At 39.5% G+C, this 16,673-nt stretch overlaps 2 protein-coding genes across 5 annotated transcripts; one reads left to right on the top strand and one right to left on the bottom strand.

Moving 5' to 3' along the window:
• Positions 1 to 274: 274 nt before the first annotated feature.
• DNAJB9 (DnaJ heat shock protein family (Hsp40) member B9) lies at positions 275 to 9,558 on the bottom strand. Of its 3 annotated transcripts, none has more exons than XM_058023470.1 (4): positions 9,513 to 9,558; positions 6,164 to 6,234; positions 5,605 to 5,832; positions 275 to 3,827 (listed from the first exon to the last, which is right to left on the bottom strand). In XM_058023470.1, exons 3-4 carry the CDS (start codon positions 5,819 to 5,821, stop codon positions 3,397 to 3,399), a joined length of 648 nt encoding a protein of 215 aa, XP_057879453.1. In that variant the 5' UTR covers positions 5,822 to 5,832; positions 6,164 to 6,234; positions 9,513 to 9,558; the 3' UTR covers positions 275 to 3,396. The 3 variants fall into 3 exon arrangements, with proteins under 3 accessions (XP_057879453.1, XP_057879452.1, XP_057879455.1); XM_058023469.1 differs by having other exon boundaries at positions 6,164 to 6,231; positions 9,513 to 9,530; XM_058023472.1 differs by lacking the exon at positions 9,513 to 9,558 and adding an exon at positions 9,453 to 9,471 and having other exon boundaries at positions 6,164 to 6,231.
• Positions 9,559 to 9,807: 249 nt separating this feature from the next.
• THAP5 (THAP domain containing 5) lies at positions 9,808 to 15,957 on the top strand. 2 transcript variants are annotated; one of them, XM_058023537.1, is made up of 4 exons: positions 9,808 to 9,914; positions 10,595 to 10,723; positions 13,694 to 13,883; positions 14,540 to 15,957. In XM_058023537.1, the coding sequence occupies exons 1-4, from the start codon at positions 9,832 to 9,834 to the stop codon at positions 15,473 to 15,475; spliced, it is 1,338 nt and encodes a 445-aa protein (XP_057879520.1). In that variant the 5' UTR covers positions 9,808 to 9,831; the 3' UTR covers positions 15,476 to 15,957. The 2 variants fall into 2 exon arrangements, with proteins under 2 accessions (XP_057879520.1, XP_057879518.1); XM_058023535.1 differs by lacking the exon at positions 10,595 to 10,723.
• Positions 15,958 to 16,673: the final 716 nt, after the last annotated feature.

The following is a 16,673-nucleotide window of genomic DNA, read 5'->3' as shown; positions in this document are numbered from 1 at the left end:
CAGGCTTTTTTGCCTGCTTTGTTTAAAGGCATAATTTCTTAACTCCAAGCCATTCCAAACATGTCCAAAAAAATACAAATCAGGTGAAATTGACCAAATTTTTTTCAGCCCCACTCTCTGCTCTCTGACAACTCCACCATCTCATTCAGGGAAACTGCAGTAGTCAAAATGTTCCATAAAACACAAGCACCACATAAACCACTTTAATTTGGTTTCCCATCTATATCTTGAAGCAAAAGACAAAAAAAGAAAAGAAAAAAGACACATCACACCATTAATTTTCACGTGTTTAATGTAATGGCACTCTAATTAACTTTACAGTACTTTTATCTCCACTAGATATTGTGTTGCAAAAGTATAATGGGAAGAAAACAAACATAAAAAACCACTTTGATGGTAGTTTTAAAAACTAAATCATTTGGAGTTACATATGCATAAATTACTTTCAAAAATTGATCAGGATTTTATTTTTCACCCTTGTCTAACAAAAACTGATTTTGTTGAGTATTTTCATAAGATTTGAAGAGAGATCAAAAATGGCACTTAAGAAACTCTGAAGTCAGGGATGTCATAAGGTTATACCAGGACTTCCGCTGGAGCCTGCCATGAAGCAAACACTATAAATAGGGAAAGAATGTGCAAGAGCTCCGAATAAGTGAGAAGCACAACATGTTTTGCAAGCTTGTGTTCTGAGGGCCATGAAAGTGAAGACTCTTGGCTGAGGAAAGCCTGCCCAAATTTCCCCAGCTAAGGCCTATTCCAAGTAAACCCATCAACCACAGGGACAGCCATACACTGGTTTCTGCGGATTTGACCTTGGATCAACAACAAAAACAACCAGAAGGCAACTTGGAGAAGCCCATATAGAAATAATAGAAAGCATTTGTTGTTTTTCCCATGAGAAGTAATTAAGAGAAATAATATGAAAGCAAGTTAAAGTAGACTAGGCAGAAGTTTTTTTTAAGGTGGATCAGCTATAAAAATAGCAACATTACTGGTTTTCTTATCAGTTTCACACTTACACTTTAAAGAGATCAGGAAAACATGTACACTTTGTACTAAGTTTGGATCATTCTTAAAAGAGGGGAAACTAGTCCAGAAGCAGCCAGGACCCTTATTTTCACCCTTAAGTTTAGCCTGAAAGATTGTGGACTTTATTATAGTCACTTAAAAGACTTGAGTTTTGGGGGTGAAATGTGTTTCGTACAATTGATAGTGTTCATCTTAGCTTTCACTCCCTTTAATTCAGAGTTCAGGAAGGGACCTAAGTGAATTGCTCATTCTACTATTTCCTCTTTTTTTTTTTTTTAATTAATAAATATTCAGTCAACTAAGAAAGGCATTAATATTTTACCTTTGCATCCCACTTCTAGAGTCGCCTCCCACCAAAGGACATTCACAAATACTCTCATGTTTAATACTTAATCCTTGTGAGAGAAAGTAATTCATAACTTCAAGTTAATAATTTGTTCACTTGGATGCCCATATGATATAAACTGGGCAGATAGTTTAATGAATGCGCAGGACTAACGGAGTATGTTAAAGAAAATAAATGCAGAAATCTACAGAAAAGTACAACTTTTGCTTGAATCATATATTAATTGTACAGAAGAAACAAAAATCTCTACTTACACAGAAAAGGGTGAAAAAAACAAGCACACTCAATCCATCACTTTTCTTACTGTAAGAATATTGCACATTCCGATAATGTTGCACAAATTACTGGCTTTTAATAAAAGACCATATATGAGGTATTAGTCTATTAATAAATAAAGAAGAACACGGAAAAGGAAAAGCACTTAATATAGCGCAACAATCCATTCCAAGGATTAGGCAATGAAAACAAGTGATAATATGTACACTGGAGGGGAAGGCCAAAGTTCCTTAACAAATAGGCAGCTTCCAATATCTATCCAAGAAGCAAAGGGTTAAACCTCTTAATAAAGATTTTAAGAAGGCAAAGCCTATTTAGAACACTGCTAGTTAAAATGCTTATTTTGCTCATGCAATCAACCTGAAAGGTAAACTCTTACTTCCCAGTTCTAAATGGACAACCAATTTAACAAACTGAACCTGTATGACTAGTCAAACAGAAGATACTAGTTAAACTAAGCTACAACAGAACTCTTTGATTGGCATCAGCTGAAGTATTTGGGGATTTTGTTGTGCAGCATTTTCTGGTGGTTTTTTCTTCCTTTTTAGTTTGAAGTAGTTTATACTGGTTGTGAGTTTCCATGGTGCTAAAATCAATACCCATTAGTGCTGCCCTTACTAGAAGCTTCCAGCCCCACAAGGCATTGGACGAATACAAGGATTGCAATCTTCAGTTTTACTCTGCAGTTAGGCTAAGAATCTACCTCTCAAATCACAACACTGAAAAAATTCCTGCTGACAGGTAATCAATCTGCCAATCTAAACACTGTAGCTTTTACTAAAGCCCTTTCAGGAACACCATGAATCTGTAGACAAGCTTACCCTATTGAAGTTCCTAAGATCTCAGAGGGATATTTTAGTTCCATAAAGTGAGTTACAAAAAGTACATTGCACACACGTGGTAATATAGTAAGAATAAAACCAGAGTGTTTTGGGTGTGCCCTTCCAAATCTTGCCAGAGAGACATGTGTGTTGTGGAAGGAGTGGGAAAAAAAAACCAAAACAAAATCTTTGTGTGCACACAAATCTACATACATGAATATCCCTATGTTCCCAAAATAAGTCAAGGGTTATTCAAATCCTAAGATCGTTTCAGGCCAATTCAGAAATCAAACTAATTCCTATATCACTCACAGTCTTCACATATTCCCCTGCTATTTTCCAACTTCAAAAAGCAAGGTTTTTACTAATACTTTTGCAATGCTAGAGAGAGTAACAAAGACCCAAGGAAGTTATATTTCTGCTGCTATTTTGTGTAAATTATGTAATTTGCACAGTAAATCTGCATCAGGTAAAAGCTGCAAGTGCAAAATTGGAAAGAAATTATTAAAAAAAAAGCAGCACATCAAAATTAAAGTATCTCCTCTGCTTCAATCCACACACAAGTAATTCAATCAGTCCTGAACTGGCTTACATGAAAAAAATTATATTACATTTCTGAAATGAAAAATATATATCTTGTATTCAAATTCAGGAAAAGTGTTTACTAATCTGAAATATATATATAATTTTTTCTGTCACATGAGATTATTTCTCTCCCATTCTAAGTAGTTGTTGACACATTTACTTCCCAACAGCATGTTGTTTCTATTCTGAAGATTAATTTCATCTACAACTTCTTTATAGCAGTTTAAGTGTTTTTTTAGAAAATACAGTTCAGAGAATTTCTTCCATGTTAGCACAAAACCAAGAAAGACTATGAAGATGCTGAGTAAAGAAGAAAAGTTTAGAAGAAAGGAAACATTATTGTCCAGAGCAGTCGGTGTATGTGGTAACCATGTTTCCTCGTCTCTGAGTGACAGTCCTGCAGTGCTTGCTGGATCCATGAAACCTGGCATCAGTTCGCACCGCATGTCTGTGTGCATTTTCAAAGTCACTGAAGGAAAACATTTTCTCCATATTTTCAAACACATCATCAAACAGTCCACCTCCAAAAGAAAACTCTTGGAAAGAACGTCTTTGCCGGTTATGAGCCTCCCGATGGCCTCGGAAGTGATTTTCAAAGTGCTTTTTTGACCGCGAGTTTTGACTAAACAGGTCAAAGTCTTTGAAGAGATCGTCAAAGTTGAAATTAAATGACTGATGGAATGGACTTCCACTACTTCCTCTTCCTCCGTGACGACCCAGCTGATCATATTCTCTTCGTTTATTCTCATCTGACAATGTTTCGTATGCTATTTATGTTTAAAAAAAAAAAAAAAGTTACAGTTCATTTCCATTCAAAACACCAGAAAAAAAGAAAACCATACACAAACACAAAGAACAGCTTTCTCTCCCACTCTTCCTGAACCGAAGAAATTTCAAACAAGACTTTCATTCAATGTTCAAGCCCAATCAAGAGCTCTACATTTACTTACCTTTCTCCAAACCAAAATAAACTGCATCAAAATAGTTACTAACAATAACAAACACAGTTATATTATGAGGATAGGTTACACATAATACAACACAGTTTGACTACCAATACACATTGGCATTTGGATTTGAAACAAAATAACAGTGAGAGGTGGTGATCAGAAAGCCTGAAGGAGGAAGGATGAGTCAGATGTTCTAAGGACCTGCTGCACTCCTATCACAGAAACACAGGGCAACATCTGCAAAGCTACTTGCCAGCCAGCAAGCTCCAGATACACCAGTTACAAGCAACAACATAAAAACTGAGGAAATAAAGAAAATTAATTTCACCGTGTGTCAATTCTCCATTTTTCATAAATTCACACAAGTTCAGCAATAAACCTAGATTTCATGACTGGATATACCCAAAATGAAATTAGATTTCCCTCCAATCTTTGGTTTAGAACTACAGCTACTGGTATTCCAAGGCAGAAACTCTGATAGAAAATACACCCATTCTGATAAGAAAATATTTTAAAAACTCATTTTCTTACCTGTCAAAGACTTGCAATTATTCTATATAATTCAATATTTAGGAGTTCCTACTTCCTCCTGTAGTAGGTGCTAACAACTGCAGTGAGTATCTAAAGAGGCTGTCACTCCCTTACATTATATCACTAACCACTTTTCTTTTAAAACAACTCCTCTGCAGACAAGAAGGTAAAAGCCAGATATCCCATTTAGCTTACTTAAGAGAACTACACAAATAGATGGATGTTATACCTGAGTCTACAGGGAACAGAACTGGGTATACCTTATTTTTCAGGAGGTCTTTCTGTTCTTGATTATCCACTTGCACCATATTATCACACAATACTTCTAAGTGTTATGTTTGTAGGATCACAGACAGTTCAAGTTAGACATGACCTCCGTCTCTGCTCTAACCTCCTGCTCTAAGTAGGGTCAGTTATGAGATCAGACTAGGTTAGTCAGTGCTTTACCCAATCATTCCTCAAAAGTGCCAAGGCTGGAGACTGCACAACCTCTCTAGGTACTCTGTTCTAACACTGGCCTGTAGAACAGATTCAGAGATTTGTTAAGACTCTGGAAATTGGAATTGGAAAAGACCTCTGAGATCCTCAAATCCAACCATCATCCTCAAGGTGAAAAAGTTTCTCCCCATAACCACCTGAACCTCTTGCCCTGTTGTCTATGGTATTTCCACCATGACCCACTGAAGCACCCTGCTGTGTGTTTTCCAATAATCTCCCCACAGTAACTGCAAGGTTGCTGTTAGGCACTTCTGAAGCCCTGGTAGTAATCCTGAGCCACATCTTATGAAACAGATCCTAGGGCTAAAGCTGTCCTACTACCAAGCATTTTTTGTGAGAAGAAGAATATGCCAAAAGCCTAATAAGCAGAAATGTATAAACTGTGTAAAAGGCCTTCCTATGTGCAAGAACACAGAAACAACTCAGATTTTGATGCTTGATATCTGACAGCACTTAAGTGGAAATCAGAAAAAAAAAACGCTTTATACCTCTTATACCTAAAAATGCACTTAGGTTATAGATAAAAGACATGTATCAAATTATGACCATAGATAGTATATATTACCTTCAGCAATTTCTCTAAATTTCGCTTCTGCTCCAGGACTCTTATTTTTGTCAGGGTGGTATTTCATAGCCAGCTTGTGAAATGCCTTCTTAATCTGGCGGTCAGATGCGTTTTTTGGAACTCCTAAGATATCATAATAGCTCTCTGTAGCCAGAATTAACTCCGTTATCATTAAAATGCAGAGAGCAAATGTGAAGACAGATTGTGTAGTGGCCATTTCTCCAGTTCCTAAAAAGAAAAGGAAATATACTTGAAGAACAAGTTGTTGTACATTCCACAACAAGTTAGTTACAGCTGTAGGCTGGCAGAGGAAGACCAGCATGTTACAGGAGTCAGTGCCAGACTTGTAAGCACACTGCTTTACACCTGTCAAACTCCATTACACAATTTTCATATTCATAAAACACGTAAGGAAAATACTGCAAAGTGACATTTCATATACAGAACAACCACTTTGGTGTTTGTCTTTGTTTTACATTTCACTGATCATTGTCATACGAAGTTGCAAAAGTAAATACACAGCACATTTCATTGCATCTAACATTTCACACTGCCATACCTGAGCTAGCTGTACATTAATCCTGAGTTCTAGGACCCCAAACAGAGTAGCTCCGACCAGTAGTGACCCTGCTGGAAGAGCAAGTGACTGATTAGCTGGTGCAACAACAGGAGCATGAAAATACAACTGGCCTGGAGATGGCTGTGAGGTGCAGGAAGAAAAGACTATCAGACACTCGTGCTCAGCTTCAGTTTGTTTAACCCACCTAAGGTGAACACGATAAAGAGCAGCTCATTCACTTCCAGAGTTCAGCCAAGTAAAGCACACTTTCCTCTATTTAACAACAGGCTGGCTTAGCTCATCTGCATATCAGATTGCTTTATAAAGAAAACACCTACCATATCTTTGATATCAAAGAATTCAGCTGATAAATACCACTGCATGGAAAGGTTTACATATGAAACCCTCAGTGTTAGAACTGAAGGCAAAGAATATCTTTTATACAAGTATCTTCAACAATAATTAAAAGCTGTAATTCTTTTTCAACAACTCATGTGTCAAAAAAATATATATTTTGAAACAAATATATGAGAACTTAGGGGAAAACTGTGGCATATATAATGACTTAAAGAAACAGTTCCACATTGCCACATGATGTCTCACGATTTCCATGAAGGACAGAGTGAGCTGCTCCTACCAGAAGATGAGGACAGATAATATGCCTGTGCATATTATATTTAAAACACAGAGTGCAGAAAGGCAAATGTTCAAAGACAGAATGCTGGCTGAGACCTGACCAGAAGGATGTACAACAAGACCCTGAACATTCCAGATGTATCATGTCTCCCCCACCAGATTACACTGATTTAAATGTACTGTAAGAACAACTCAGAGATGATTGGTGTTACTTTCCTGAAAGTTGAATAAACAAACTTACAGTCTGAGCACCATTAAAGTCAGAACACTTTTGCTAGCCAGCATGGGATCCAAAATTTGTAAGGTAGAATTCAAAACCTTTGAATACCTAATACATATGAAAATTAAACATTTATGTGAAAGTCAATTCCCTCTAAACAAAATTAAAAGCAAGAACCAAAAATGGAAAAAAGAATACAATTTCCAATAGGCAAGTCAGGGGCCTAAAATGAATGCTGTGAGACAAGAGCAAAAGGCCTGCAAGATTAATCTACCCATGCCCTCTTAAGCATTTATCTGGCCAGCAGCCTGCATGATATCAAGTGTTAAGGGGCAGCAGTTGAAACAAATTGTATTTTGATCAGTGCACTTAGATACCAAAAGGATAGTTCATTCCAGTATTCTCCATGCACAATATCAGACATATTTTTAGTACCAAGTTTTCCCACATACCTTCTCTCACCACTTCACTAACCTGAAATTTTATGACTTGGGCCCTAAGAACCACACACATGTACATCCTTCCATGTACATGTACAGGCTTTCTTCCTGTTTGTGCTTTACAGATGCAGAGTTGTGTGTTCATCTCACACACGTGATTGTTTTAATTTACTTCATTAGCCCACACCTGCATCATGCTTGCATAATCACTGCTGCACTCTCCTAAGGTCAACCATCCTGCTTCTGCTACTGAACACTGAGGAGCTAAAAGGAACAGCTCATGTCCTCCTTAAGAAAGGGCAAACCCCTCTTTCATAACTCATGAGAGCTGGACATCATCAAGTTAGTCCTTCAGGCTTTCTGCTCTGGCTCACCATCTCAACTTGTATTAATTCTGATAACAAAACACACCTGAATTTTTCTTTTCTTACAGTTCTTTACGTAAGGAGTTCTGTAATGAAGTTCTTCGCTATATTTGATTTCTAAAGCATATTAAAAAAACAGGACTCAAGTTTCACAATTTTTTAAACTAGCAAACACAGATTTAATGCTGCCCTTGGACAAATCAATCAAACTCAAATTTAAGAATAAGATGTAAATAAAAACCAAATACAAATAAAACTACAGTATAAGCAGCATTTTAAACTTCACAGGGTTATCAGAGAGAGCAAGTGTTATATTTAGATACTGTCAATTATTTAATTCACTTTTTAGAAAACACCTATTTTATCTGCTGTCAATATCTTAGCGTTGCTACTGCCAACGACTTCAGCATTGCCATTCCAAACTATTTTTACAAACCCTTTCAAAATAAAGTCTCTTAAATACTTTTTTTTGCTTATGTCTCTTCACCCTGTGTTTCTCAATCAAAAAGGGACATATAAGTTGCACTTTCCAGGTCATACACTGCAGCTACTTAAACCACCTTCCCAAATTCAATAAATTCTGTACACGTTAAGCTCATGCAATAATGAGCACTTCTAATAATTATCTATGTACTTAATTTAGGTACATCTATCAATGAAGTAAGAGACCTTAGGCCACATAACAACTATTTAATTCTGTGGGGTGAGCAGGTACAGATCTCAACTACTATTCACCTTTGTATAAGAAGTGCACTGTCTAATGTTTATCCAAAGTACTGCAGAGGTAATAACAATCAGTTCTTCATTAGTTTATCAACATTATCAACAGCTGCACAATGAACGGATGTTTAAGGATGATGCACTTAGAATAAAACCTGTCAGATTTAGAAAATAAGAAACTACTTCATCTTTCAACACAAATACCCTATTCCATCCTTCTTTGAAAGTAATTGACCAAAATCTTAGATAAATGCTTATATTCAAAGTCTCATGTACTCAGAAAACACGGAGCATCACTAGAGTTCTGCTACTGCTTTCATTACAGAATTGCGATACACTAACCTGTGGAATGCTCACGTCCTGTAATTATTTCTGCAAGCAATTTTCTAATAGTAATAAAGTCACCGAGGTCTTCCCTCGGTTCTCCTACCACGACTAATGTGATGAGTAAGCAAGTCTTCCAGTCCTCAAGCAGCTACGGGCAAGTCTGTCAAACAGAGGGGCTCGTACTTGTCTCGGCCTCTCCTATATTGACTCGAAAGCAAATACAGAAGAAGGTTCCTGAATCTTGCCCTGGAGCACAGGGAAACGAAGGAATCGACCTGACATCACCCTGCCTATCCAGACCCCAGAAGCCCTCGCTGGAGCCGGACGGCACCATCGGGTGGGGCCAGGCCGGAGCTGGGCAGCCGCTAACAGCCACATTCAGCGACGCTGTCCCACTCCAGCGCAGCCAGGCTGGGAAACACCAGGGCAGCGCGGCCCGGGGAGGCCCCAATTCCAACGAAAGCTCCGCACGGCGCCTCAGCGGCCCCGCTCTGCGCTCCCCCGCCCAGCTTCCCACGCTGCCCCCAAGCTTCCCAGCGCCCACCTCCCGACCCGTCCGCGTTCGCCTTCACTCCACCCACTTCAGCCACCTTCCACATTCTCGGAGCCCTCACCGAGCGGCCCTTTCCCGCCGTGCTCACCTCAGCGCCGGCTCCGCGGCTCCGCGCCCCCGCCGCCCCTCAGCGCCGCCGCCGTCGTTCCCGCCCGCTCGCGCCCGGCGCTCGCGCAGTCCGGCCCCCCGCCGTTCCTACACGAAGCGCTGCGCCATTGGTCGCCGGGGCGCACGTGACGCGGTGCACGCGGCAGGTCGCAACCTCGGCGCCGCCGCCACCCGCCGCTGGGGGCGCTGTGGGGAGGCGGCGCCGCCGTCCCCGGCCGGCCCAGCCCGGCCCGGCCCAACTCAGCTCAGCCCGGTCCGGCTCGGCTCGGCTCGGCCCGGCCCGGCCCGGGGTGGCCGCCATGCCGCGGTACTGCGCCGCCACCCGTTGCAAGAACCGCGGCGGCCAGAGCGCCAAGGACAAGCGCAAGCTCAGCTTCTACCCGTGAGTGGGCGCGGAGCGGGGCAGGGCCTGGGCGAGCGCTGCCCGTGGCGGCGGTAGGGAGCCCCACCGCGGAAGTCAATGGCCGAAAGACTCATTGCCACGGGGGGACCGCGCTGGTGGTCGCCTTGGAACCCCGCCTGCTCCCGGGGGGCTGGAGGGAAAGGACGCTGACCCCTGGGGGAAGGGAAGGTGTAGGAATAAAGAGCGGACAGCTGAGGTGTAATTGCACACACCGTCCCTCGCACAGGACAGACGGACGGACGGAACTTGGGGGAGGGGGCGATGACACGGCGGCGTGTAAGGACTCTGGAATAGGTGCAGAGGGTCCGTGAAGTGAAGAGCAAGGAGATTCGACTAAAAAATAGAATTTGCACTTCTGACTCTCTTTCGCTGCTGCCTCTGTGGAAGCGATGGTCCAGCAGGGCAGGCAGTAGGGGAAGCTTTGGCTTAATGGTGAAATGCCTGGTGTATTATGGTTTATATGCCAGGAGAAGGGCCAGGAAAAGTAAGCAAGTAAAGACAAAATGATTCCTTAAAATTGAACTTTGCCGCTAGAATTACTACCTTACCTGTGCTGTGAACAGAGGCATTGCTGGCTGTTTGGAAGCAGGTGAGTTAGCTGGAATTTAGCTGCTTCGGTTGCCCAAACCACTTTATGGTGGCTGCATTGTGCTGTGCAGACTCTGCATGGAGCAGTCGCCATCCCAGGCCTGCAGTGACCTCTGCCCCGCTGTGGTTACGTGGCTGTCGCTTCCCAGGATGGTGAGTTATAAACATTATTTCACAATCCTGAGAGAAGCACAGTGCAGGTAACTAAATATGAATGTATTTGTGTAGAACAAAAGTATGGAACCGTTTGTCAACAGAAGCAACTTAAACAAAATTTGAAAAATAAATTTCACAATTAGCCTCAAAATCTGTTTTGGTAAAATTTATAGCTCAAACTAGGTTTCCTTTCAGTTTCTGATTAGTCATAGTTATTCCAATATCAGGAAGTCTGTGTAGGAAGACCTACACAGAAAGACCTACTTTGAAAGAAATTTTATTTTAGATTGAAGGAAAGCTTGTTTTCCTGGCACATTTCTAACATGGAATGCATCATAAAACAATAAGGAAAATAATTTCTTTTCCCTTATGCTTTAGAGCATGCATGTCACATGGATAATCAAAACAAGTTTGGGCACTGAGACATGTACATATACATATTCAAATGTATGGCATCAGTATGGAGTATCCCAAAACTTAGCTGGTTTATCTAGCCTTTGAGTTGTGCTCCATTCTGAGTTTCATGCTCCTGTAGAAGGGCTGCTGAGATTTGATTTGTAGATTTCTCTTGCCTTATATAAGTGACTACTGCTGACATGAATTGCAAGTTTTATTCCCTTGCCTCTTACCACCACCAAAGTCCTCTGCTGCTCTGTGGCTGGGGTCTGAGCCCCTTCCAAACCCTTTGTCACCTAATCTCAACTGGCCTAACTGCTCTTCTTTGTTTTATTTCTTCACATCTTTGACTTGTGTAGTGATGGCAGCTGCTAAATAAATTCTGTCCACTTCCTCTTTCCAGTTCCCCTTTTTTTGTGTCTTGTTTATGCTAGAGAACAGATTCTGTTGATTAATGAGGAGTTGAAGCATGAGCAGATTTTAGCAAAGTTGCCTTTAAGCTAAAATAACTTTCACTATCAGACCCTTCTCTTGCTACAGATTATTTTATTTTCCATCTGAAGCTGGTTGAGTCTGGGTAGAGCAGTGGGTCCTGTGTTGTGAGGGTAACTGCAGTGGGAGCAAGTGTGCTCAAGGCCTTCTTGGAGAAGGTGTGAGTCATGACATGACCTTCACGGAAAGGAAGCCATGGTCTTCCTGGGAGACTTTTCTGGAGCTCTGTAGTGACAGCCAGGCTAAGCTGTGTTACCGAGGAGCGTGCTCTGTCATACCTGCAATGCTGCCACTGGGTGTACGTGATCTAACCAGACAGGATTTGAAAAGCCTGAACCTCTAACTTGTTCTTCAGAGGTTACTGTGTTCTTATTCCTTGCATTATTCCTTGCATTATTCCTTGCATTCCTGCAGATGCGCAGAGCCGGGTGCATCAAACGCCTGCTCTGTTTCCTTGGTAATTTGAAGACTTACAGGACAAGAAATTCAAAAGATTGGGGAAGGGGTAAAGACATGCACCTTTATGCTGTGAATTTCAGCACTCTTTCTCTCAAAATCACCTGAGTTTGCAGTTTTGGAGCACAGGGCCTGTGTAAGAGTCTGCTGCTATGTGTGGCTTTTGGAGGAAGCCTGCAGCTTCTGGGATTTGAGGATGGGATCACAAAAGCAGAGATTTTTACTTTGTAATTATTGTTGCTCGTGATTCTCAGGGATATTGTTTTTTGAACAGTAGTCACTTCACAGTGCTCAGAATTCAAGTTAGGGTTTAGTATCATATGTGGTTATATGCTAAAGTAAAATTGATATGCACCAGGGAAACATTTCAAGTACATTTGAAATACCCTGATACCTGACTGAGAAGAGGTGAGAGGCAAGAGTGGTCTGAATGTTCATGCTCCTGTTACCATCACTTCTTGACTGTGCATGCATCATAATAAGCCTTTAATTTCCCTTTCATTTGTGTATTGCCTGTAATTAAGTAAATTACATGTACTCACACATGTCATACACTTTCTTTTTAATTTAGTTCTCTTTCTGATGTCTGACCATTTGCATTTTTTTTAAAGTCCATTTTTTTTTCTATGAGTGTGTATACTCATAATTTGCCTTTTCAGGTAGGTTCGATGATTGAAAATTTAATTCTAAACTATAAAATATGATGTGGCCTCCTAACACTGTGAGAAAGTTTAATTGCTGAAACACAAAATACAGAAATGCTTTGCATTTGCATGCATTTACTTTTTGAACAAAATTTAAAACCTGTATTAGAAATATTCACATTGCCAAATTATCTGATAATCCAAAGAGGAGCATGTATTAGGAGGTACTCTGTTAAACAGAAAATACTAGTTGTGTCTAGAAAGACAAATAAGCCTGAGAAATACTATTAATAAAATGAGGACCAGTCTTAACTTTGTTTAAATTATTTCACCTCCCTTCAGCAGAACTGCTTTCTGAGCAAGTGTTGCAGGATCAAGCCTTTCAAAACATCTTGGCTATGGATTCTGAAACCCTTAGCTACTAGAAATCAGAAATTGTGCTTCTGAATTCAAGAGCAACTAGAAATAATGTATATAATGATTGGATTTACATGTACATGACATCCAGATAAGCATTTAATATTTGAAATTTTTGAAAAAATTTTATTGTAATCTTTTCTAAAGGAAGGCTACCTTCTAATATTCTTATTTAAAGCAAAGAAAGACAACAATAACAGGGGGTTTTGTATATTTTGTATATTTTCTTGTTTGTCTTTTCGGCTGCTTTAAAAAGATTCTTTTCAGCGATGCAGAGAGATGGGGAGACTGACTTGGTGATCACAATCCTATTTTATTGTGGGATACAAGGCTTATATACTGTTTTAGGGAGACTAGTAATGTGTACTACAGTGATTATGTTAAAATCACATACATAAACTTATGCATATAACAACATATCTTGCTTGCAGAGTTTAATAGAATTTTTTTTTTTCTGGTAAACCTGTCTGATTAGATCTTCTTTCTAGATCTAATTTCTTTATCTAGATCTAATTTTCAAAGTTCCATTTGCTTTAGCAAGGCATTTTGTAGATCAATTCTTTATGCTAATAAGGTCCAAAGTACTCTCTGTGTTGTGCACCCCAACAGATTCCCACTTCATGACAAAGAGAGACTTGAGAAGTGGTTGCGGAACATGAAGCGGGACTCCTGGACTCCAAGCAAGCACCAGCTCCTGTGCAGTGACCATTTCACCCCCGATTCCCTGGACGTGCGGTGGGGAATACGCTACTTGAAAAACACCGCTGTGCCCACCATTTTCTCTTCCCCAGATGATGAGGTCATCTATTTCTATCCTTTTTTTGTTTGTTTTGTAGTATGAAGCTAACCAACTATTGATGTTATACAGATTGTCTAATCTGTCAGATAATTATATTTTATGTAAAAAATAGAATTCCTGTCCATCAGTACAGTTTGTCAGCAGGGCTGACACAAAGCATGTGTATGTGATTCCATAATGTAAAGGAAGAACAACTTCCCCTAGTTTGATTGGAGGTTCAATATCTTTTTTTAACTGGAGATTGCATAAGCATTTACTATAGAAAATGTTAAATTTCTTATGAGAATAATTACTGTATCTCGTATCCAAATTCCCTAGAGTTTGAAAAAATCCCACAATAAATCAAATAAAAAACTCCACAGTAAGAAAAAAAAAAAAACCAAAAAAAAAAACCAAGACTAGAAACGCAAACACTACTATTGCTTTTACAGCTTTAAAATAGTATTTTTAAATGTAGAGCCTGAAGCATAGTTGTGAAAGATGCTTACATGAATTCTTGGGCCTCTGATGTAATTTTTAAGCAGTGCTCATCTAAGTTAGTCCTTTTGCAATACCATGCTATGAAATGAGATCTGCCTAATTTTTTAATACTCCCTGATTTTCTTGTTATAAGGTGGTGATTTTCTTTTTTTTTTTTTTTTTTTTTTCTCCTCCAGGAAAAAGATTCTTCTCAGAACAGTTCACAGCAGGTACAGAAAAAAGACCAGGAAGAAACAAATGTTGTGTCAGAGAAAGTGTCTGTACCACTTGAACCTTGTACACCAAAGAAAAATTCTGTAATTGCACAAAATGTAGAGGAAAAGGCAGAAGTGGTTTGCTCAACTGCACTGAGTGAACCTTTACAAATTCAAAACCTGCAGCTTCCACATGAAGGTGGCTTTCAGGCAGACCATGTCATCCTTGACAGTTCATCTAGGCAGTACCTACATCAGCCTAATCCTGTTCTAATGACAGCAGCAGTCCAGGGCATGGAGGCTACCGGTGTTCATACTTCTATAGAGGATTCAGGAGGTTGTACAGCTACAGTCCTGCAGTTTACAGACTCTGACTGCTTGAATTCATCTCTGAAACTGAACAGTGCTTTAGGGTTGGTTACTGACTATGCAGTTGAGAATTCTGTCCCTCACGTGGTCTGTTCTGAAGTGCAGACAAGTGAAGATGCAGTTTTACTGAGTACAGTCACACAAACTATTGAACAGTTCAGTGGAACTGAAGAGTCTGTCATTGCTATTATTATGCCAGCTGAGAGTCCTGAAGAGCCTGAAAGAGTAAATACTTCTTGTCTGCCTGTTAAGGAAGAGTTTCTTGACACAGAGGAGACAGAAGTGATTGGATATGATGGAAATGAAATACTGCAGACTGAGCATTCATATTGCAGACAAGACACAGACAGAGATCACCTTTGGCAAAAAATTTCAAAACTCCACTCTAAGATAACTTTACTTGAAATGCAAGAGGTAAAAACTTTGGGGAGACTCAGGTCCTTGGAAGCTCTTATTAGACAATTGAAGCAAGAAAATCTGCTTTCTGAAGAAAAGCTGAAGTTGGTAGAAAACTACTTTACAACACTTGAAGTGACTGTGATACAGTAAAGATTTTAAGTTGATGGTTCCCAAATATCTGTTTAACCTCTTTGACTGTACTTTTGGACAAATTAACTTTTTTTCCAGTTGTGGTGTTTTAAACATCTAATGAAAATCATGTGAATAGCATTCTTTGAAATGTTACATCAAACAAAGCTAAGTGGTAGAATGTTGTCTGTAAAACATGACTGGCAAGTAAAATTAAAAAAAAAAACCAAATTGGGCAAAGTTTCCTTAAATGTGTGAATCAAGTCAGTAAAAGATAATTTAACCCTTTCTTAGCTGCAGGCTTCTCTGAAACATGCAATGCCTGCATTGGGGACAGCAGTAGAATGGACAGAATAAGCATACAGGATGAACAATTATATATGTACATTGTCATATGCATTGTCCAGTGAGGTCAAAATTGCTCTTTAGTTTTCTGTTCCTATAACAATTCTTCTGATAGTTTTTTGTATGCTTTGATTTTATTAAAATTGTTTCTGCATAAAGGGTGTTTTCTTTCATTTGTTTCTAGAAACAAAAATTCTCATAATAATATGGTTCCAGTGGATAGGCCCATCTCATTTTTAATTTTTTATTGTTATGATTCAGCTCAAGTGGAAAGCAATCTTAATCACAGATGTATTTGCTAGTTAATAAAAGGGAAAGCTCTGTTTAGTGAGTGCTTATATACCCTTAATAATACACTGAAGGAAACAATGTTTTGCAGAGCAGGTTGCTAGTGAAAGTAGCAGAATTTTACTTTGCAAGAAACAGAATTACCAAACAGAAATTTACTCCCTTTTCCTGATTTTATTAACTATTTCTCAGGCATGGGTTGTCACTATAGTAGACAGATACCATAATTCATTTCAAGGAAAATAATTTGCTTAAATACCTTCTGCTTATCCTGTCAGTGTGCCTTGCTGTATGTTCTTTTTACAGTGAAAAAGTCCTAGATTGTCTGGTTCCTGACTTGGCATCATAGCTGTGCTGGGTGATCCTTGTTACACCCCTTCCAGCTGAACTCCTGTAGTGTATTATATTCTACAACCATTAGATTGCTTGAGAATGGTTTTCTTCATTCAAAATGGGGTCATCCCCACCACCACAAGTTCTGTCTACGATTGAAGCAAATGGTTCCTTTTCAATATTATTTATATTGTCTTTTACACACTTTCTAAACTGTTCATAAGGAATTGAGAATCAGTTCACACTAGCTACA

This window comes from Melospiza georgiana, chromosome 4 (genome assembly GCF_028018845.1).
Source record: "Melospiza georgiana isolate bMelGeo1 chromosome 4, bMelGeo1.pri, whole genome shotgun sequence".
NCBI classification, from domain to species: Eukaryota; Metazoa; Chordata; class Aves; order Passeriformes; family Passerellidae; genus Melospiza; species Melospiza georgiana.
Note: the sequence above shows the minus strand (reverse complement) of the source record. Positions and strands in the feature narration are given on the sequence as shown.

Bases quoted from the DNA above. Each gene is read 5' to 3' on its own strand.
- THAP5 (XM_058023537.1), top strand. From the start codon at position 9,832: ATGCCGCGGTACTGCGCCGCCACCCGTTGCAAGAACCGCGGCGGCCAG. The intron at 10,724-13,693 runs GTAACTAAATAT...GCACCCCAACAG, and splicing joins CTGAGAGAAGCACAGTGCAG to ATTCCCACTTCATGACAAAG. The intron at 13,884-14,539 runs GTCATCTATTTC...TTTCTCCTCCAG, and splicing joins TCTCTTCCCCAGATGATGAG to GAAAAAGATTCTTCTCAGAA.
- DNAJB9 (XM_058023470.1), bottom strand. From the start codon at position 5,821: ATGGCCACTACACAATCTGTCTTCACATTTGCTCTCTGCATTTTAATG. The intron at 3,828-5,604 runs GTAATATATACT...AAACATAAATAG, and splicing joins ATTTAGAGAAATTGCTGAAG to CATACGAAACATTGTCAGAT.